The sequence below is a fragment of the Suillus clintonianus genome (assembly GCF_016758775.1).
Source record: "Suillus clintonianus strain FC179 chromosome Unknown DEU56scaffold_3, whole genome shotgun sequence".
Lineage (NCBI taxonomy): Eukaryota > Fungi > Basidiomycota > Agaricomycetes > Boletales > Suillaceae > Suillus > Suillus clintonianus.
In genome coordinates, this window is record NW_024539227.1 from 773,573 (window position 1) to 793,196 (window position 19,624).

The following is a 19,624-nucleotide window of genomic DNA, read 5'->3' on the forward strand; positions in this document are numbered from 1 at the left end:
ACACAGCCACCCATCACATGTATACTAAATTCTTCGGTCCGCCTTCCCCATTTCAGTCCTTCTTCGGCGACTTCAGCCTAAACACTTACGTCGTATTAAACGTCCCCTCCCTGATCCCTGAGTGCATTGACTAAAAAGCTAAACTGCAAGCGCTCTTAATACTGGCGTGAACATAGTACGGACATCATCCATTATGGAGCATGCCTCCAATCCGCCCGAGTATGACGGGAGACATCCTCTGCTCTCGCTCATCTCTGCCTGTTTCTGGGTGATACGTAGGCCGCTGTCATTCTTTTGTTCACGCATCAGACGAAGCTCACGGTACCTCCGGCAGTATGGTTCCTATCATGGGCAAAAGCTTTGATAGCTTTTGCCACCATCACCATCCCCCGTCTCATCTATTTTGCTCTGTCCTACTCCATGACATTGACAGTCAGTGGTTTCTAAGATTGCTGCTTGAAATATGAATCGCTCACTCATCTTAGCTAAATTTTTGGTCATTTGCCATCATGTTTTCCGCTTCAGCAGTTGCCCTGAATTATTGGATACGCCTTCGATACCTTAACACATATTCTTCACTGAAGGAACCACCGTTGGTGAAGCCCGATGTGAATGCACTTCACCCAGATGTGAATACAACAGAGCCTCCTCCAGCATTTCACAACTACTTGGACGATTTTTTGCAAGCTGTTCGTGTCTTCGGATTTCTCGAGAAGCCGGTGAGTAATACGTATTGTCTACGTTAATAAACCATCATCATATTTCAACAGGTATTTCATGAATTGGCAAGGCATCTTGCAACGAGACGCTTGATTGCCGGGGATAGTATCTCTTTAGACGAAGACAGGAGCTTCTATTGTGTTGTCGATGGCATGGTCCAGGTATACGCTCGAACAGGCCAGAATACTTGCCAAAATGGGTCATGGGACGAGGAGGATATGAACGGATACCAACTTATCAACGAAGTCGGAAGCGGTGGAACCTTGTCTAGTTTATTCAGCATTCTCAGCTTGTTCACCGAGCACATAAAGATAAGCTGGCAAGAAGATGGTCGCTCCGATGCTCTTGGAGGAAATCCTGCAAGTGGAGTAGGAGGACCACCTCAATCACGTACTCGCCGCGCGGATTCGGACGTGTCTCGTTTTAGCCTTGATTATGTATCCGTGGCTTCTCGGCCTTCTCGTTCTGCATCCATCTCGTCATCCGGTTCCACCGCTCATCCCGCAGACGCGACTTCTCCCATTGGTCCGACATCTCCGTATTACATCGGAGACGCCTCTAGATCGACGCCACATCGCGCTTCGCGCTCACGATCAGCCTCTAACCCTTCATCTCATCTCCACCATGGTATCGTGGCCAGGGCAAAAGAGGACAGCACTTTGGCCTTCATCCCTGCAGAAGCATTTCGCAGAGTTACAAAAAAGTTTCCGAAAGCAACCAGTCACATAGTACAAGGTACAGTTTCTGCGAGATTGAGTTCTCACTTTGTTCATTACGTTTTCAGTCATTCTAACGCGTTTTTCACGCGTTACGTTCAATGCCGCACACAGATATTTGGGGCTGACGACAGAGGTCCTTCGGACTGAGAAGGCAATCAACGAGATTGCATGCCACCCTCTTCCGGCATCATTCTACGAAGGTGGTGGCCTACAATATCTGCGGCAACGATTTGACGACGTCGCAATTCAGGGGTCTGACTCTGAAAGCGAGTACCTCAATCTCGCCCCATCTCCGGGTCCGGCCTCTGCTAACGGTGGCTATGTGTCCGCAGTTTTATCACGAGAAAGCTTGACAGATAGCCCGCTTGCTATGCGTGGTATCCCGATTCGTACTCCTCGCAATCAGGTACAGGCTGGCGACTTGCATACCTCAACTGGCCAAGGCAGTGACGGGTATAAACTATCGCGTTCGTTCAGCATCCTGGAATCACCTCGGCTACAGAAACACGACCTGTTACAGACCCGTCTGAATAATGAAGAGTTTGATCTGCGCGAGGAAGTCATGTCATGCATCGCCAAGTCTATTGGTCTTCTTCAGCCACCCATGAGTGGGAACGAGTCCATTGAGGATTCACCAGCTCTCCCGCCTTTTGATCATCTGCGCTCTGCGAACGGCGTGCTCCCGTCTCCCTTTGGCTCCCTGTCGCTATTAGAAACTGCGGATGACGGCGCTTCGAGTATGACGGGAACATCACATAGTTCGACTGACCGGTTATATGAGCGGCCTGGACAACGAAGTTGAGATCCTCTTCTTCTCTGCTGGCTCGACGCTCGTGAAGGCCGGAGAACGGAATACTGGTAAAAGTCCCATCGGTCAAGTATAGACGATAAATTGACCGCATGCAAATAAGGTCTTTACTATGTTGTTGAAGGTTTTCTGGATATTCTCCTACCCGCTGACGAGTCCCGCCCAAATAACGGGCCCTATGCGACGAGATCGACAAGCTCAGACACCGACTCTCTATACGCATCCGACCACAAGCAGGAGCCCGAGAAAGCCCAGAGCCGCAAGCTGTTGTTTACCAGTGAAACCAGGAGGAATTGCAGGTTATCTCGGTACGCTTATATCAGAAGGCTCTTGCATGTCCTGACGTTATTTAAAGCGTCTCTCTGCGGAACACCTTCGTATGTTGACATCCAAGCGAAAACTGATACATACGTGGGATTTCTACCCGCTCACTCTCTTGAACGTCTGGTGGAGAAACGGCCTATCGTGCAGCTTACATTGGCAAAGCGTCTCATTTCACTGCTGTCGCCTCTAGGTTAGCATTGCCTTCAACCATCTGTTGTAATATGCTAATGGTGTGGCAGTCCTGCAAATTGACGCATCTCTTGATTGGATGCACGTCAACGCAGGTCAAGTTCTTTGGCGCCCAGAAGACATTAGTGATAGTTTCTACATTGTCATTAATGGACGACTACGAGCAATTACCGAGGGAGAAGGCGGGTAAAGTCATAATTACTGGCGAATACGGACAAGGCGACACTGTTGGAGAATTAGACGTCATAACCAGTTCAACACGCAGAACTACGATGCACGCAATTCGTGACTCTGAGCTGATTAGAATGCCCCAGACGCTGTTTAACGCTATTTCCTCAAGGTGAGTACTCAACTCCATACTCTTGGGGTTGTCTGCTCATGCTATGCTCAGAAATCCTCAGACAACCGCACAGTAAGCGCCATCTTTGATATAAATCTCGTCTTTAACCATGTCTAGGTTACTACGGACGATCGCCTCTCGCGTACGCGACGAGATGGATGCGTCGAGCGATGTCCAGACACGCAACACTGCATTTGAACTGGGACGGAACAACACTAACCTAAAGACTGTGGCCATTCTCCCGGTATCGCGGAATGTTCCTATAGACACCTTTGCCCGAAAACTCAAGACTGCGTTGGAAGAGATGGGCGCGAAGACCTCGTTCATGAATCAAGCCTCTGTGTCGGGACATCTCGGCCGTCACGCATTCTCTCGTATGGGCACACTCAAGGCTGCAGCTTGGCTTGCAGACCAAGAGCAAAGATATCGAACAGTTTCTGTATGTTGCTGATTCACCTGTCAACAGTCCCTGGACGCAAACTTGTATCAGGCAGGTAAGTAATTCATAGCTCACAAAGCTTCAGACCACTGTAACCCTTTTTGGTAGGCTGATTTTGTGATGGTGGTTGGGATGGGTGATGATCCGAGCATTGGAGAATACGAACGCTTGCTACTTTCAATGAAGACCACGGCGCGGAAAGAGCTTGTGATACTCCATCCTGAACGTTCGGTCGCCCCTGGGTCGACACGCGAATGGCTGAAAGTGTGTTATGAGCGTTGCTTTATAAATGGCTGATCTCATAAAAGTATAGAATCGACCTTGGGTGCACCAACATATTCACGTCGAGCTTCCGGTATGTACACATAGACCTTCACCATAGGATTAGTGACTCACACATGGACGATAGGGTCTCGCAGTTCCGATAGTGAAGGCTGCTCACCAGATGCAAGATCCCGATGTTGTCATTGCATTCAAGAACCTCAAGGATAGAGTGCAGAGTGGCATTCAAAAGTACAGGGGGAGATCTAGGGACGCAAGACCGCAACCACATCCCATGATCAATGATTTCTCTCGTCTGGCCAGGAGACTCTGCGCAAAATCTGTCGGAGTTGTCCTCGGTGGCGGTGGAGCTCGTGGTATCTCGCATCTCGTCAGTGGTATCTCCGCTGCAGTTGTTCATCATATGCTGATCAGATAACAGGGTGTCTTACGTGCGCTCGAGGAGCGCGGAATTCCCATCGACTACATCGCAGGCACTAGTATCGGCGCATTGATAGGCGGTCTTTATGCACGCGAGTGCGACATTATCATGAGCACGAGTCGTGCCAAGCAATTCAGCGGAAGAATGGGGAATATCTGGAGGAATGCTTTCAGATGTTACATACCCCCTCGTTGCTTATACAACAGTAAGTCATCTGATCACACTTCGTATCATCCCCACCCATTCACGTCTTCGCCTCAGGGACACGAGTTTAACAGAACTATATACAAAGTAAGTTTTCGGCAATGTACCATCTGATGTGCCTGCGATTTAACACATTTATCAGGCTTTCTACGATCTTCACATAGAAGACATGTGGCTACCGTACTTCTGTAATACCACGAACATCAACACATCCCGCATGGAGATCCATGAAAGTGGCTATGCCTGGAGGTTCATCCGTGAGGTCATCGAACTACTTTCGTTGATACGAACTCACGAGTGATTCAGGTGCTTCTATGACCCTGGTTGGACTACTGCCTCCATTATGTGACAACGGCAGCATGCTTGTTGATGGTGGATATAGTGCGCCTCTTCATTCAACCCTGTGTCCCAGCACTGACCGATTTACCTTCCACAGTCGATAACCTACCCGTGAGCAATGAATCACTGCTAATTCTAGATGGCCCCTAAAATATAGCAATAGGTGTCAACAATGTTCTCCATGGGCGCGAGCATCGTGCTTGCTGCGGACGTCGGTTCCGTGTGTTTTTTTAAACTGACACGTCTACCTCCTATCTCATACTCCATTCCCTAGATTGATGATAATTCCCCTCGAAACTTTGGTGACTCTGTCTCGGGGTGGTGGCTCGTGGTTAACCGATGGAACCCCTTCTCGAGCGCTCGAACCGTGCCTGCGATCACTGAGATCCAAAGTCGGCTGGCCTAGTGAGTTTCCCACACAGTACGATCAGTCCGTGTTGTTGTTCTTACTTGTTCAAAGCGTGTCGAGTGTGCGCACTCTAGAGGCAGCCAAAGTCACACGGAACTGTCTTTACATGGCGGTCCCGGTTCAGGAGGTACGACTGACTGTTCTCATGCCTTGACATAACAATTCACACGTCCATAGTATGGCACTCTCCAGTTCAACAAGTTCGATGAGATCCAGAAGAAGGGGTATCTCGCTGCGGTCGAGATCCTTGACAAGTGGGAAGAAGAGGGAAAGCTGCCCAACTACGATGCTTATGGCGCAGATAAGAACATAGCCAGCAGGAAAGGGAGAAGTGCAAGACGCAATTCAGTGTAGATCACAGTCGATCTCTCTACATACAAGTTGTAATTGTAACAATGAAATAATTATCTACGACAAACAAACATACAAATACCGACTAGATAGTTATGCACCGCAACACATTTGTTTAAATACCAGGAGAGCATACAAATCGTGCCAGTACAGAGAGATAAAATCGAACTCGTGTATTGTACGCGGTGAGGACCTTGGAAAATGATGGCAAGAAAAACAAAATATAGGCAATTAAGCAACAATAATGAATATGGACGCATCCATGCGGTATGCAATATCGTGGGATGATGATGGGGAAGCGAAGATCAACTGCGGAAACGCGCGAATGGGTAATGATAGTCGATACACTTGGTGGGCAGGCCTTGAAACACTTCATGTTGGTGACATAAATAACTCTGAAACGGTGATCAAGAATCTACATGAAACAACGCTTCGCGTGAGAACTTGCCCCCTAGGATACCAAGTAGACCATACCCTAATGCACAACATGTTGATGGAAGCTCAATAATAGCAAGGCGTCCTCGATCTTCACACCGGAGAACGTGGTAGTGTGCATGCCCGTGTCCGCACTGACATACTCGCTAGGTCCCGCAGACATTCCCACGGCCATCTCAAGCTCTTGAAAGGCAGCAGGCTCAATGAGTCCCACGCCCATGCTTTCGACACCCACACCACGGGGCATTGGAAGTGGGACATGTGTCCGAATGCGTTTTTGAGGAGGAGGAGAAGGCGACATGCCAGGGGTGACTGCCTCCTGAAAGTCCTCTTCGCTGCGTTCGTCGATATCGAACTCCATAGTGTCCTCGTCATCCAGATCCATTGCATCGTCTTCGTCTTCCTCTTGGGAAGATGAGCCTGACGAAGTTTCGCGGGAAAAGTTGTATTGATATCCACGGCCCCTGGGTGCGCGAGGGAGAGGAACACCAGCCCGTTTGGCCCGCTTGCGGGCAGTCTGACGAATGTTACGGAACCAGTTTGTGACTTTGCCAATGTCCCTGGCTGGGAGGTGAGTAAAGGATATGCCAAGATGGAGTTGACGTACATTCCAACTTCTAGGGCAAGGGCGTTCCTTTGCTCGATACTTGGCGTCGAGGTGCGATGCAAAAGCTTTTTGAGTGCTTCCAACTGGTACGGCTCAGGGCGAGAGCGGCGAGGACGAGCATGTGAGTCCTCGCCTTTAGCGCCCTCATTAGTTCGAGGCATCTCTTCGAGGTCCCTTGAGTATGGAGTGACGCTTCTTCGGATGCGGGGTGAAGTGAGACGCGGATTCGAAGATGGCGGCAAAGACATCCGGCTGCGTGGTATCTTCACTTCATCGAGTTCAGGTGGAGACAACTTGAGGAAGGGAAGAGCGGGAAGAGGCAGGTGGCGATCCGGGACAAGGGATGGATGAGATGCTCTTGGAGGGAAGTTGAGATGGGACAGATGAGGCCCATGATCATCATCGATGACAGAAGATGGGTGAGATGGAACAGAGGAGCCATCTGCAGTTGTCGATGACGAAGACGTGAGGGGATGATGGTCTTCCTTGTGCTTTCTGGCCTGGGTGCGCTGATTCTGGAACCAATTTGTCACGCTTTGAGTGCGCCTGTCAATGCCGGATCAGTACGATAATAGGATGATGATCTTGATAAAAGACGACTGACATGCCAATTCGCTCAGCGAGTTCTATTCTGTCATCCTTGCTTGGATGTGCATTCATCGCATATGCACGACGAAGCTCATCGGCTTGCTCAGGGGTTGTTCTATTGCGAGCTGGCTCGCCTCTGCCCTTTCGAGACGTAACGCCATCACTGGCGCCGTCATTCTCGGAGACAAAGCGGCTATCCGCGTCGGGTACAAAGTGGCCCCTTTCGGCATAAACGGCATGGTGCCGATCGCTATCGACAGGCTGGCTCTCAGGCACGAAGCGATCCTGCGGCAAGAATTCGGGGGCGAAAGACTTGTCGTGATTATAATGAGGTTCACTGATATGGTGGTCATGAAGGAGAAGAATTTCTTTCTGTTTCTTGCGTGATGATGAGGGATGGGAGCGGGATGAGAGGTTACGTGAGGGTGGAGGGGGTGAGGAGTTTAAAAGGTTTGCTATTGATGGAAGCGTAGATGATGGACTTTTTTGGGGCGGTGCGTCAGTTGGTGCTGGTTTATTGCGCTTCTTGGTAGAAGCTCTCTTGTTTTGAAACCACGCATTAACAGTCTTCGTTTCCCTGAAAGTGAAAGGCAAGGATAAGTTATTGAGTGAACATTTGTGCAAAAGACGCCCGTCGACCAAATCAATAAAATGATGAGGGGTGCCTAAAAGGGGAACTTACATGCCAAGCTTCTCAGCTAGCTCTGTCCTGTCGTCTAGGCTGGGATGCTCATTTTTCTCATAGAGCTCGTTGAGGGCAGCGAGCTGGTTTGGACTGTGACGATGACGAGGCTTCTTAGTTGCTGTGCCCTTGTCAGTTGAATCAGGATCGTGGGCCTTTTTATGGGGCTTTTCATCGTCCTGGGGAGCTATAGGTGTTGAAACTGTGCTGTGGTCGTCGGGGTCGACGTCGCCCAGGACAGATGAAGAAGCTGAAATGATATGATTATTAGTTTGTGAAGGATGAGTAGGGAAGAGGACGTTGTCCATGGTTAATTCCATGGCGGCTGATGGGGGACAGCTTTCAAGGGAGAGACATGACAAAGGCTTGTATATGGACTGCTGATATTCCATATCCGCAACCTTTTTTTACTCTGCTATAATGATCAATATTCCCACGGGTGCTACTTGTCGTCACTGAGGGGCACTGATAAAAAATTACAAGACGACAACGGTATTTAGCTTTAGCTCTAGAATCAAGCTCATGTAGCACTAGGGTTATCCATAGTCTGTTGGGGCTTTCGTGGCGAAGGAGCAAGTAGCTGAAATTCGGTAGGAAACGTTTCACAGGGTTTCCACGTGGTTATCCCCGCTTACAATGTCCCAGGAATGTTAACGTTGCTTGTACTCAAGGTAGTCATCTAGGCCTAAGCGCTAACATTTATTAATCAACCGGACTGACTGCCTCAGTAGTCCAATTCGTAGTTTAGTGCAGCGCATTGCACTGATCACGGGCGATGCGCCCCATGTACATTGCAAATTGATTAGAATCAGTAACCGCTCTATCCTCATAAGATAAGCCTATCTGAAGGCACATAAACAATGTAAACAAATCTTGAATAAGGTCAATGAGAGGAATGAGCGGTATAAATAGTGCCCATGAGAACAGTCCATCGTCGTCCATACCGACATGTCCCTTTCAGGATTCTGACAGCAGCTATGACGGCAGTGCTCATGTTTGCGTCTCTTCCACGTCGATATTCTTGATCCATGCTCCGATTGAGCCCCTACAGCCAAAGTTTCATTTAGAACCCTCAATGTGAACGCGATCGATCATCTTACAGGAATCCCTCATGCCGAAAGAATAGCGCCCGCTTCGTTCCCTTGCTCCAGAATCGTATGGCATATGACAATGTAGCTACCGTCGCTGCATGCCCTGAAAAGTAATCGTTCCATCAACGTTCGTTCCATAAAGACAAAAGGAACTCGGCCTACCACGTATGAAGAACCCACCAAAGTAGATCCTGTCTAGACCATACTTTTCTGCATTCATGTACCTGACCGCGCTGTCAGCCGAAGAGCACATTCCAATCCCATATCAAGACAACTCACGCAATCTGCCCAATGTTATTCGACACAGCGTAAAGCAGGCTTCTGCTAATGTCCTCCGCTCGGAACGTCCCGCGTTCCCCTTCTTCTTTCCCCTCACCTCGGTTCTTGAAAACTTTGCCAAACGAACTTGCTATCATGGTCGATTTGAGTCCAAGCTTGCTGTAATCCGTACCATAGATATCACCAACAAGCATATCCACACTAGCATTATCCCCCTTTTCAGACAGTGCCAGCATTTCTGAAACAAACATAAGACACCGATCAAGCCACTAACTCTTCGACTTACCATCAAATGTCCGGGCAGGCGTCAACAAGCTGAGAAGTCCCCATAAGGTCCCCCCACCAAGGCTCGTTCCGCTTACACGTTCGAACGACCCATCGGCATCTACCTTTATGATAGATACACCAGATCCGATGTTGACAAGCAAACAAGGAAGATGCGCAGAAGGTTCGCTGGTTTCGAATGTCACGGCATACCGCGGCGGGTCTGGTGATGGCCGCTCTAGAACAGGCTCCGCACTCTTGCTGGGCATCACATTTCCGCTCGACCCAGGACCATCCAGCACGATCTGGTTCTGCACGTCCCTCGATATATGATGTGTCACTTCCTGGATGAGTTCATCCGAGAAGTAATACACTTCTTCTGGGATTGTCACCATGAATTTCATCCCTTCGATCAGACACTCCATCTCGTCCTCTCTTTGCACGTCCACCTCGAGTTCGCCCTCGAACAGCTTGCCAAACCTGTGTGCGCCACCACCAGTAGCTGAAATCTTAACCCCCCGGCGCATCTCCTCAATGGAGACGCCATTCGCGGCAGCAGACCGAGTTATGAGCTCCGATATGAAGGCGACGAGCGCGGAAATGTTCGATGTTTCAAACCGCTCAAAGTTGATGGAGCCCCCGGGGATGTGACGGACTTCGGTTGTGCGTTTTAGGATGGTCGAGCGCAAAAGGTCTGTGTCGAGCGAATCTGGGGTGTCGGGGGGATAGTAGCCATTGCTGTGTCCATTTCCGTGGTAATGGGATTCGAGGACGCGGGGCGTAAGGGTGCCGTTTCGTGTTTGTGAGGAGCTGGAGGGGATGTTTGTGACGGACGGTGGGGACGTGGATGGGGAGCCGGCGCTGGAGCTGTTGGCGCTGGAACTGCTTCCCTGCGTAGCTATTACAGATGGGGATGAAGAGGACTGAGGAGAGCGTGTAAAGTAAACGACCTTCGCTAAAGATCCACCAATCTGTGATAACCCTGATATCAGTAACCAAGGATGATAGCTAGGCTAATGCTTACGTCTATGGCGATGTGTGAGACTGGCTCAATGTAGTTTGGAAGGTATATTCCTCGACTGTCTCGAGTCTATGATATTACGGAGTCAAGGTGATGCATAGCTTCAGGAGAACCCTGCTTACCTCGGGCGACTCCTCGGCGAGTATTACTGCTCCTCTAGTGTTAACACGGATAGCCTTGGGCGTGGGCAGCGACGGGGCTGGGAGGGGGGTATGCATCGCGAGTTCGGATGATACTTCGTCACAGTCAGATCAAGCAAGCGCAGTTCACAGGAATAACACAGGAATTACGCGTGACTTAAAAGGACTGGAAAGTGGTACGACAGCAGCGAAATCGTACGAACACTCCCTGAGCAATTTGAATCATGTAAACGTTCAAAACTCATGCCATCCTTAGTCTTGAGACTTGAAATATTTAGATTCGGGAACCGCCTTTACCGGAAGCTGGAACTGCTGCTTATGGTCATTCGACATTGTCTAATCCCAGCCCATGTGTGAACATTGCAGAGTCGTATGCATTACCGACTGTGACTAGTGGGACACCATGTGATACAAAACCCCCCCGTGTCGAATCTAATGACAGCCAGTCCAAATCCTCTAACCTCCGACAACAGATACAACCAAAGCACATGCGTTCTCCTGCTCTGCACGCACCCCAAGTTCCAACGTAACACCCTGACCTCGCGAGAAGGTCATTCTGCACCTCACAAGCACCTTGCCCCCTCCCCCAGTCACCAAACCCGAAAGTTGGAGCGTGTGTACAGACGGCGAACTGGGTGTTTCCGTGCCACCCAAAGGCTCCATATTGAGGAGCTCAATGATCGAGTCGCAGGCAGCTGTGAAGGTGGGTGGGGTGTGAGTCGTATCAGCCGTGGAAATATGACAGACGGGTACAGAAAAAGCGAAACGTACCTTTGATACTTTCCATGGCACCAAGTGAGAACGTTTCCGTAGCAGTCGCACCAGACCGTAGACGATCCCACTCGGAGGAAAAAGAGGCGTAACTGGGAATAATATAGTCCCCACCGGCTGAAAGCTCGACCTCTTCCAGTTGGTATTCGTCCTCGTAACCCTCTTCTTCCGGTCGGCCCGTCGACGGATCCAGTTCTTTGGAAATAAACTTCAAGATACATTGGAAGGAGGTGGTGGTATATTCTCGGGGGTTGTCCCGCTTAAAAGAAACGTAGACGATTCCAGGAGAATTAGAGCAACTGAGAGAGTCGATTTGGAAGACGACATCCTCTGTCAATCCAGAATCGGCCTGTGGTTGCATTACCACGACCGCCTGCTCCAGGACAGTATCTGGGAGGGTATTTGATACATTGAACTAGGAAACGAATCAGACGCAATGCGGTGAGTGCAGTACAGTATACTGACCTGGAACACGATATGTTCTTTGAATATATGCTTGACACATGTAACTTGATACTCGGTCTCGGATTCCGTGAGCTGTACAGGCTTTGCGCTGCTGTTGAGGACAGTTCCATACTCTGCAAAGTGTGGTATGTCTGCAAGTTGCTGCACATATGCAGATTGCGTTTCTGCAGCTGTGGGAGGTGGTGGAGATGCCGAAGCTCTCGTCGTGGGCGCAGCAATAATGTCCAGGGTACTTGGACCTGATAATACGTCAGAATTTAGAATGGGAGAAAATAAACAATACTGACGAGTCGACTCAGCAGCAAGTTGAGCCCGGCTGATCTTTGGTATCGACGAGGCGTCGAACGGCTGTGCGCTGGCATCAGTATCATTGACATACGCAACGAGTTTGGATTCAAGCGCGGCAAGCGAGAATACAGATTCTGCACAAATCATGAGATTCTGTACAAATCCTCGTAAACCCAACGTACCTTCTTTCACATAGGTATCTGCAAGGGATGCTTCCTTCATGACTCTCAGGTACATTGCAGCGCGATCACGAACTTCATCGTCAACGTCATCCAAGCACCTGAGAAATTTTGTCAATCGCCTTTATTTCGTTCGGAAAAAAAGCCGATGACCTGTTCAACAAAACGCCAATGCTTCTCCGTAAACCATCATCCACCGCATTCACACCGAACTTGGCCAAACTTGCAACTGCTGCTGCTCGTACAGTCGCATTTTCAAGTACGACGCGGTTGTAGATGAACCGGATGTACTTGGTCGGTTGAGGAGCCTTGGGACCTTCGAGGCCAAGGAGGTGTAATATCCGCACGGACAACTTCGTGAATTCACAGTCTTCGATGAACTCACACAGATGCGAAAGCGCCTGCTCTTTGCAGTCTGAGATGAACTTGATCATGTCGAACATAGCCTCGACGATGGCGCGTTTGAAGTCATATCCGCCCTCATCACGGAGCACCCCCGAAAGGAAAGCGAGCATGGAAACGTGCTTCGTCGGGAACTTGATGCATAGCGAGCGAATAGCGTCAACAATGATGACTTTGAATTCATCGCTGATCTCTGACATGAATCCAGTGATCTGCTTCATGAGGCGGTCAACGGATGCCTCATTTCCGGTCTATGGAACAGTTAGTGAGTGTAGAATTATCTCTTAAGTTAATCTCTACCTTGAGCAGGGTAGTGATGGCATACGTTGCCACACTCCTGTTCTGGTCAGCGATAAGATTCTCCAGGTCAACGTTACATGACGCCACAGCAGCAGGATGTGCCAAAGCGAGAGTAGCCAATGTCCGGGTTGCAGCAAATTTCAAAACAGGCTTCGGAGAAGAGAGGAAGAGCTGGAGCACTGTAGACAGGTCAGATAAAAATAATTAAAGTCCAAGAGCTACAAACCCGCTATTGGTTTGGCGAGTTGCGAAGCATTAACATTCTTCATCTCGCAAATAGCACGTGCTGCCTCAAAATTAACCATGTCGCTCTTGTGGCGTAGCCACCCTTCCAAAAGATCGAGCATTTGCCTTTGCACACTAGAGCCAAGATAAGCAGTCAATTGTATAACACGTTCAAGGACGTACTTTGGATCTTCCTCCATCACTTTCGCGGCATACCGAATAAGCATGCAAAGAGCCATAGAGTTTTTAAGCGTTGTGCCTGCACCAGACTTGCCCCCGCCAAGCTGCTGTATCATTTTAGTCACAGCCATCCGATCCTGCTGGCGAATCAAGTATAGAAGACCAAGTGCATGATATTGAGTGATGTAGCTCGTTGATGGGATAGGCTGGTAACCGCTGTTCGAATTTCCGGATGAGCCAAAATTGAGATAACCACCGCCTGATGATCCGGGGAAGAAGGATGATGAAGACTTTGCGCTGACTGCTTCCTGAGCCTCATTTACCCAACGCTTGACTACGTCTTTTGCGAGAGGGAACAAATGATATGAGGACACGAGTGCCGCAGATGAGATAGAAGGCGTTCGGTCTACGATTGCAGCTTTGAAGAAACGCTCTACACCTTGAGCCATGGAAGGCTATACAGCAATGAGCGTATGGGACTCCATAATTCGGGCAGACGCACGTCAATGATTCGGCACAGTGCACGGATTGCATTTGGCCTGTAAATGACCTCGGAGTTTGGTTGCATGTCCTTCATAATACTGCTTGTGACCATGATGACATCTTCAGCGGTGGTTGCGAGTTCCTTGATGGCCAGATACACCATCTGCCTCAAGGCACTCTTCACAAGACATGAGCGGGACATTACACGGCAATGAGAAGAGAATAGAATAGGAACGTACGTCCTTGTGTTGGAAGAGCTTCGTTGTTCCAAAGAACAAGGTTGTGGCCTCCTGCGCGCTAAAGGTCTCGCCAATGTAAAGCAGGTAGGCAATGCGAGTGAGGAGGGCCCTGCATTTCCTTGGGCTAATTGGAGAGTCGTTGAAAACACGGGCTTCCTGAATAATCGTTGTCTTGTTATTATAGTAAGAACTAAGACCGCTCTCTTCCTCCTTTTTTGAGGCGTAAGCCATGGCTAACAGCGATCAAAGGGCCAGGTCGGCGATTGCGATATGCACGACGTGGTCAAGGTGAATTATTTGTTTGGTCATTGTTTGGTCAAGTGCTTCAACTCAGGTACTCCCAATACAAAGTTCATCAAGACCACGTAGGCTCGCCGCCAGCCTTCTCGAGGGAGCGTATGTTCATGGAGATTTGAAAGTCGACTCGCTCGGACTGCGCAATTTGGACTTTCTCGATTCTTACGATGTCACATCTATTCCTCGTGAGATCAGCCGCCCGGTCGACGAGGCCTGACCTGACCTGTAGCCTCACTACAAACAATCCCTCCTGGGGTTTCTCTCACCCTCCTCTCGGCACCAGCACGATTGCCAAATGACGTAGTGGCCCTGGATGGACAGTGCTGACAGTCTTAGTACCTCTATATCCGCCTTCTCTCGATGGCATGCATTCTGCATTGACCAGCACACTAGTGAACGTCGATCCAGGGCTTCAAGTTTCAAGCACAGAGTACAAGTATATTTCCCTCTTCACTTGAAGCGTGGTCCGTATATTTTAATGAGCTCTCAATTCAGAATAGAGTTGATTTATTTCCCGCATAATCGTGCACTCTTTCTTGTCTCTTTCTATTGACATACTTAATTACTGGATGTCATGGCATGTCTTCCATCATTCACATTGCTACGTTTCGGGGGTGATGGCGAAGAACTTCATCGCGAGGCAGTGAGGGACAGATGATGAAGATGACATCGTTGCTGGCCATTCTGACAGCAAGGGGGGCAAGGTTAACGTTGCATGATAAAACAGGCGTAACTTCGAAATGCATACATACACGCTTTGAGTTCGAAGCGCCGCAGCTGAGTTCTACCGTTGCAGACACGGAGTTTAGACAAGGTTGATGATGATCCGCATCATCCATCTCTTCGTCGGTCGCTAGATTTGCATGAGCCCGAACTTTATGCAAGCTTTCATTATTTCATCATAGTTAACGATATTAACGAGTTCACGATTATAGAATTGCTGTACTTATATTATTTTGACGAAAACTTGCCGTGAGTATGCGCTAAAATTGTGTCGTAGTCTCTCATGCAGTCTGGTTCACTTGTAGACACCGTCGCTATGTCCCTTGACGGAATACAATCACCCTGACAAGACCCTGGCAGCCGCAGTGGCAAAGCTGGACAGCCCTGACATTCGGGATCAGCGACAGTACTGAAATAGCCCAAATTATTATCAGAATCACTACAGCACTCATGAAGGCACTGATGCCGCCATATTTGTTTCAAGCGATACTGTGTCTCACCATCAAAATCTACCCGCGGGTGTCTGTATCCTGAAAAATGTTTTGCTGGTCCGAATCAATCCTCAACGCCTACCAAGCATAGTACCTAATTCCCGTCGAAAAACACAGTACGCGACCAGCCTCCAGGTGACTGGTCAACCATTTCAAATGGCGACCTCTTGGAACATAACTCTGAATGATACCAGCCCAATGTTCACGTATTACCCTTACTGTGGGCCGTTTCATGGCATCCATCTATCATTGATTAACTTGACTTGATTTACAGCTGATGGTTTCGGTTTGACAAATGGCTGGCAAATCTGGTACTCAGAGACTGGATATAACACGGTCTTTGCGAATCCAGGAGTTGGCATATCAGCACACATCACCTCGCTGCCAGGCGCTAATGTGACTTTTTCATTTTATGGTACGTTCAATAATGGTATGAATTCCCCCTTCGCGATCCTGAACTGGTTACTGCCGAAAAAGGCACAGGGATAGATCTCCATGGAACGGCGAATTGCACATTTGACGTCACAGTGGACGGAATTTTCTCCTCATCCCTCAGTACTACCAGCGATCTCCTGTATTCTAAGCAAGCACTATCGGAAGGAACCCATTCACTCACCCTAACTGCCCACCCAACTTCGGGGGAGCACCTTGCATTTGAGAATGCCGTGATTTATGTCAAGTACGTCTTTGGTCAACGCAATGTTTTGCTAGCGCCTGAACTTTCTATCAGTCAACCAATCCCCCAAATGGTATCATACAGTAATACGAACACCACGTTCCTCAACTATAGTGGGAACTGGTCCACTGCAACAGATATACATGTCCCTGGAAACATCTTTCATACTACGGAAACCAGTGGTTCAAGCGTGTCTGCCTCATTTGGAGGGTCATCGGCGGTACTCGTTCAAGGTATTGTAAACTGGGGTAATTGGCAATACACAGTGGTACGCATCGCACGCCTCATTCCTAAACCAGGGAGATTAATTATGAATTTTCCAGTCTCTAAATGGTACCCAGTCCTTGCTCAATGCAAGCAGCTTCTGGTTCATTCCGGACACTACGTTGTTCTATCAAGGGGGCCTGGATCCAGAACAAACTTATGTTCTGAATATTGCCGACATAAGTGAAAACGGCAACAAGTTTGAAATAAACTCCGTGAAGCTTTACCAGCCCCTGCAGCCGACTACACTGTAAGTCCACCGATCAAAATGCTCCAGATCCGAAACTGAAGCGGCCTCCTCGATAAGGCCATCATCATCGAAGCCCTCAAAAATAGGTGAAATAGTTGGCGCCATCGTAGGAGTTGTTGTCTTGCTTGCCTTAGCCGTCGGGTTCCTCTTCTGGCGACGTTCACGGCGCCCTAAAACAGTAACTTCAGGACAAAATTTCGCCGCACTGGAAAACGAACTCACTCCCGAGGCTCATGTTACGCATCTCCCCGCATTGCCCACGCCATACACTATTTCTGGCGCCACCGCTAGTGCCCGTCCGGATAAATTCCCATTGACAACTATCGGCGGAAGCATTGATGATTCGCTGCTCTACCACGAAAGAGCAATTGCACGTGGTCCTGGGTCCGCCACAAGCTCTCTAGGTCCATACAGCGAACCCAAGAATAATACGAGTGGTTCTCTGTCTTCTCCTAGTGCGCGTGGTCGGCGGCGCCCTTTGCCACCTCCACCTGGTAGCATTTCATCTACTGCACTATCTCTACAGGAGATACAGAGTTCTCCGAGGCCATCAGGGCTGGAGCCACCTTTACAGATACCAGACTCAGAAGTGGATAGAATACTGGGAATTATAGCTTCGCGTATTGACGTACCCGACAGAAACTCTTTGTCTTCTTCTCCTCCACCCCAGTACCGAACCTGACTCAGTTAGTCTTATTGTTCACATATGCAGGGACATGGATACGTCCAAGTACTTTTCTTTTTTTCTTCGGGATGTTTATGTTAGGACTCTCTGTAATCATCTGTAATCATCTACGTCAAATATATATCGTGTTGCGATTGTGATGCCATGAAGAAAGCGTGGTCAGTGCATGTATCGAACGGTAGTGAGTATGGAGTAATAAATAAATATCCCATGATACAGTAATCTAGTGTGATGCCCACGAGTCCAAACATGCCAGGGGGGGTAAGTAAAACAGAGTAATAAATAGGACCAATGTGCATCAGAATCAATGTTTCTTGCGGGCATAGACGTTTTGTATACACACGTAAACGGGAGTGACTGCCTCTTTTAATTCCGCCACTGCGTTATTTTCCAGTTGATCCACAAAATCCTCCGCTAACCCACTGCCGAGGAGCAAAGGGCGACCGGATTTCATGAATGCCTATAAACGCAATTAATACACAAGAACTTCACGTCATATTTGGTCGGCTTACTGTGACATCATCCCGCATAGTGGCCCCAATATCATTCCACCAGAGACTATTGGGGTCATTGCCCTTCAGCCACGGCGAACACGGTATCCAGAATTCGCGGTACACGGCATCCTCGAATGCTGGGTGATCGCACACCCATTGATACATGTGCAGAGAAGCATCTGCATCGCCGCCCCGTTGACGAACGGCTCTGTTCGCATAAGACATCCATAGAGGTGTCCACGGCGGTTCGAATGTGCCTGCTGGTGGGCAGATAGCCTTTTTATCGATGCCGGTAAAGTAGAATGGAAATTCAGTAATGTCTATCAGACCGCCTGGTCGGAGGACGTGCGCAATGTGGTTAATGAGCCCGTGGTAATCCCGAATCTAGTAAAGAAAGTGACATCAGTCCTTCAAAAAATTATTCGTGCACTCGTATTAAATATACTGACTCCAGAAGAAATTAATTGAGCATGGACGACATTGAAGTCACCATAAAAGTGCTCGAGCCCGAGATTAATGTCGTCAACTTCACTTCTAAATGAAGTAAGAGAACTAGCTAAGACAGGTAGCGCCGGGTAATCGCAGCTTTCTTTCTCACCTGCAGTTTGGCGGCATTGATCTGTAAGTCGCTCAGGAAAGGTTAAATTGAACAGGGGTTAACACGAGCACATACGTTGACTGCATGGGAACGAGATCTACAGCTACCGCACCTGCGTTTGGGAATTCTCTCGCAATGTCCATTATCCTGGACACGTGAGCATAGTAGCTAGAATTTTCGAAAGAAGAATCTCACCAACTGCCACTGCCACAGCCAAGGTCGAGGACAGCTTTGACCTCGAACTCATCATCTACCATGATTTCAGGCATCGGTGGTGGGTATTTCCCGATGGCTTTGCAAAACATATCATGTTGTCTGTCTGTGTTGGAAGTCAGACTACAGCGGACTAAAAGGGGTTACTTTAACCACACCCAAACGGTCGAGTTCTTCATCGTCGGCCGGTAACCGGTAGACTTCTGAATAGTTGTTTAAGCCTCTTCCGTATTCTTGTCTATATGCTTGGGCTCGCAAAGAACTTGTTACGGAGAATACTGATGGCGCTGGGGATTGAGAACGCATAGAAACATCTACTGAAGTCTTTGAGCTTGCCACGCTGGGCGTAAACGCGTCGAGAGACATGTCGGTATATCTGTCAGACTCGGACTCGACATCGCTGTCAGCCGCGTCTTCAGAAAGAGCGTGCCTCAGTGGAAAAGGGAAATAAGACATGGTAGAGGTAGACATGGATGAACGAGCACAGAGGATGAATTATTTATAATAAGTATGGTGGAAGGGATGACACTATAAAACTAGTCAGACATAAACTTCCCGGCGGAGACATGATAATTGCTCCGCATTCTGATCTGACACAACCTCTGCAGCCGCTGCAATCGCGTGAACGGATTTGAACCCTTCCACGTGCCCGAGGACTGTCCGGCGACTACCGGACTTCCCTTTTCCCGCCTTATCCGACTCATCCCGAACAATCTCTTTTTTTCCATAAAACACTTCTTTTTATTCAA

At 48.8% G+C, this 19,624-nt stretch overlaps 6 protein-coding genes across 6 annotated transcripts; 2 read left to right on the forward strand and 4 right to left on the reverse strand.

The window, feature by feature from the left end:
* The first annotated feature begins 63 nt into the window (after nucleotides 1-63).
* DEU56DRAFT_768678 (uncharacterized protein) lies at nucleotides 64-5,625 on the forward strand. The gene is made up of 23 exons (XM_041351252.1): nucleotides 64-275; nucleotides 335-432; nucleotides 486-719; nucleotides 771-1,455; nucleotides 1,505-2,197; nucleotides 2,238-2,297; nucleotides 2,351-2,524; nucleotides 2,547-2,555; nucleotides 2,603-2,761; nucleotides 2,811-2,902; nucleotides 2,943-3,100; nucleotides 3,152-3,172; nucleotides 3,218-3,539; nucleotides 3,648-3,803; nucleotides 3,853-3,894; nucleotides 3,949-4,191; nucleotides 4,243-4,417; nucleotides 4,614-4,703; nucleotides 4,753-4,811; nucleotides 4,949-5,005; nucleotides 5,060-5,190; nucleotides 5,246-5,321; nucleotides 5,372-5,625. Exons 1-23 carry the CDS (start codon nucleotides 194-196, stop codon nucleotides 5,546-5,548), a joined length of 3,993 nt encoding a protein of 1,330 aa, XP_041214920.1. The 5' UTR covers nucleotides 64-193; the 3' UTR covers nucleotides 5,549-5,625.
* DEU56DRAFT_768682 (uncharacterized protein) lies at nucleotides 5,626-8,311 on the reverse strand. The gene is made up of 5 exons (XM_041351253.1): nucleotides 7,858-8,311; nucleotides 7,192-7,752; nucleotides 6,588-7,133; nucleotides 6,020-6,540; nucleotides 5,626-5,960 (listed from the first exon to the last, which is right to left on the reverse strand). Exons 1-4 carry the CDS (start codon nucleotides 8,247-8,249, stop codon nucleotides 6,021-6,023), a joined length of 2,019 nt encoding a protein of 672 aa, XP_041214921.1. The 5' UTR covers nucleotides 8,250-8,311; the 3' UTR covers nucleotides 5,626-5,960; nucleotide 6,020.
* A 268-nt stretch (nucleotides 8,312-8,579) lies between these two features.
* On the reverse strand, nucleotides 8,580-10,904 carry DEU56DRAFT_768688 (fumble). Its single transcript, XM_041351254.1, has 7 exons — nucleotides 10,635-10,904; nucleotides 10,516-10,581; nucleotides 9,514-10,462; nucleotides 9,228-9,465; nucleotides 9,111-9,172; nucleotides 8,958-9,051; nucleotides 8,580-8,902 (listed from the first exon to the last, which is right to left on the reverse strand). Exons 1-7 carry the CDS (start codon nucleotides 10,728-10,730, stop codon nucleotides 8,848-8,850), a joined length of 1,560 nt encoding a protein of 519 aa, XP_041214922.1. The 5' UTR covers nucleotides 10,731-10,904; the 3' UTR covers nucleotides 8,580-8,847.
* Nucleotides 10,905-10,987: 83 nt separating this feature from the next.
* Nucleotides 10,988-14,512, reverse strand: DEU56DRAFT_768690 (coatomer subunit gamma). The gene is made up of 11 exons (XM_041351255.1): nucleotides 14,185-14,512; nucleotides 13,965-14,123; nucleotides 13,466-13,917; nucleotides 13,284-13,417; nucleotides 13,058-13,236; nucleotides 12,509-13,008; nucleotides 12,359-12,456; nucleotides 12,176-12,310; nucleotides 11,889-12,127; nucleotides 11,424-11,838; nucleotides 10,988-11,347 (listed from the first exon to the last, which is right to left on the reverse strand). The coding sequence occupies exons 1-11, from the start codon at nucleotides 14,413-14,415 to the stop codon at nucleotides 11,109-11,111; spliced, it is 2,781 nt and encodes a 926-aa protein (XP_041214923.1). The 5' UTR covers nucleotides 14,416-14,512; the 3' UTR covers nucleotides 10,988-11,108.
* Nucleotides 14,513-15,586: 1,074 nt separating this feature from the next.
* DEU56DRAFT_319654 (uncharacterized protein) lies at nucleotides 15,587-17,622 on the forward strand. Its single transcript, XM_041345639.1, has 6 exons — nucleotides 15,587-15,915; nucleotides 15,970-16,110; nucleotides 16,173-16,374; nucleotides 16,426-16,639; nucleotides 16,695-16,885; nucleotides 16,943-17,622. The coding sequence occupies exons 1-6, from the start codon at nucleotides 15,852-15,854 to the stop codon at nucleotides 17,565-17,567; spliced, it is 1,437 nt and encodes a 478-aa protein (XP_041214924.1). The 5' UTR covers nucleotides 15,587-15,851; the 3' UTR covers nucleotides 17,568-17,622.
* Nucleotides 17,623-17,674: 52 nt separating this feature from the next.
* On the reverse strand, nucleotides 17,675-19,480 carry DEU56DRAFT_768698 (uncharacterized protein). The gene is made up of 7 exons (XM_041351256.1): nucleotides 19,034-19,480; nucleotides 18,858-18,981; nucleotides 18,738-18,809; nucleotides 18,663-18,683; nucleotides 18,514-18,598; nucleotides 18,083-18,448; nucleotides 17,675-18,030 (listed from the first exon to the last, which is right to left on the reverse strand). The coding sequence occupies exons 1-7, from the start codon at nucleotides 19,344-19,346 to the stop codon at nucleotides 17,875-17,877; spliced, it is 1,137 nt and encodes a 378-aa protein (XP_041214925.1). The 5' UTR covers nucleotides 19,347-19,480; the 3' UTR covers nucleotides 17,675-17,874.
* Nucleotides 19,481-19,624: the final 144 nt, after the last annotated feature.

Coding starts and splice junctions, on each gene's coding strand:
- DEU56DRAFT_768678 (XM_041351252.1), top strand. CDS start 194: ATGGAGCATGCCTCCAATCCGCCCGAGTATGACGGGAGACATCCTCTG. Junction 3,540..3,647: donor AAAGATATCGAACAGTTTCT/GTATGTTGCTGA, acceptor CCTTTTTGGTAG/GCTGATTTTGTGATGGTGGT. Junction 4,812..4,948: donor GTGACAACGGCAGCATGCTT/GTTGATGGTGGA, acceptor ATATAGCAATAG/GTGTCAACAATGTTCTCCAT.
- DEU56DRAFT_768682 (XM_041351253.1), bottom strand. CDS start 8,249: ATGGAATATCAGCAGTCCATATACAAGCCTTTGTCATGTCTCTCCCTT. Junction 7,753..7,857: donor CTAGCTGAGAAGCTTGGCAT/GTAAGTTCCCCT, acceptor TTTCACTTTCAG/GGAAACGAAGACTGTTAATG. Junction 6,541..6,587: donor CTTGCCCTAGAAGTTGGAAT/GTACGTCAACTC, acceptor CCTCCCAGCCAG/GGACATTGGCAAAGTCACAA.
- DEU56DRAFT_768688 (XM_041351254.1), bottom strand. CDS start 10,730: ATGCATACCCCCCTCCCAGCCCCGTCGCTGCCCACGCCCAAGGCTATC. Junction 9,466..9,513: donor GCCTGCCCGGACATTTGATG/GTAAGTCGAAGA, acceptor TGTTTGTTTCAG/AAATGCTGGCACTGTCTGAA. Junction 9,052..9,110: donor TGGTGGGTTCTTCATACGTG/GTAGGCCGAGTT, acceptor ATTACTTTTCAG/GGCATGCAGCGACGGTAGCT.
- DEU56DRAFT_768690 (XM_041351255.1), bottom strand. CDS start 14,415: ATGGCTTACGCCTCAAAAAAGGAGGAAGAGAGCGGTCTTAGTTCTTAC. Junction 13,918..13,964: donor CACTGTGCCGAATCATTGAC/GTGCGTCTGCCC, acceptor ATTGCTGTATAG/CCTTCCATGGCTCAAGGTGT. Junction 12,128..12,175: donor ACTTGCTGCTGAGTCGACTC/GTCAGTATTGTT, acceptor ACGTATTATCAG/GTCCAAGTACCCTGGACATT.
- DEU56DRAFT_319654 (XM_041345639.1), top strand. CDS start 15,852: ATGGCGACCTCTTGGAACATAACTCTGAATGATACCAGCCCAATGTTC. Junction 16,375..16,425: donor AATGCCGTGATTTATGTCAA/GTACGTCTTTGG, acceptor ACTTTCTATCAG/TCAACCAATCCCCCAAATGG. Junction 16,640..16,694: donor GTAATTGGCAATACACAGTG/GTACGCATCGCA, acceptor TGAATTTTCCAG/TCTCTAAATGGTACCCAGTC.
- DEU56DRAFT_768698 (XM_041351256.1), bottom strand. CDS start 19,346: ATGTCTACCTCTACCATGTCTTATTTCCCTTTTCCACTGAGGCACGCT. Junction 18,810..18,857: donor GGCTGTGGCAGTGGCAGTTG/GTGAGATTCTTC, acceptor TCACGTGTCCAG/GATAATGGACATTGCGAGAG. Junction 18,449..18,513: donor CTCAATTAATTTCTTCTGGA/GTCAGTATATTT, acceptor TTTCTTTACTAG/ATTCGGGATTACCACGGGCT.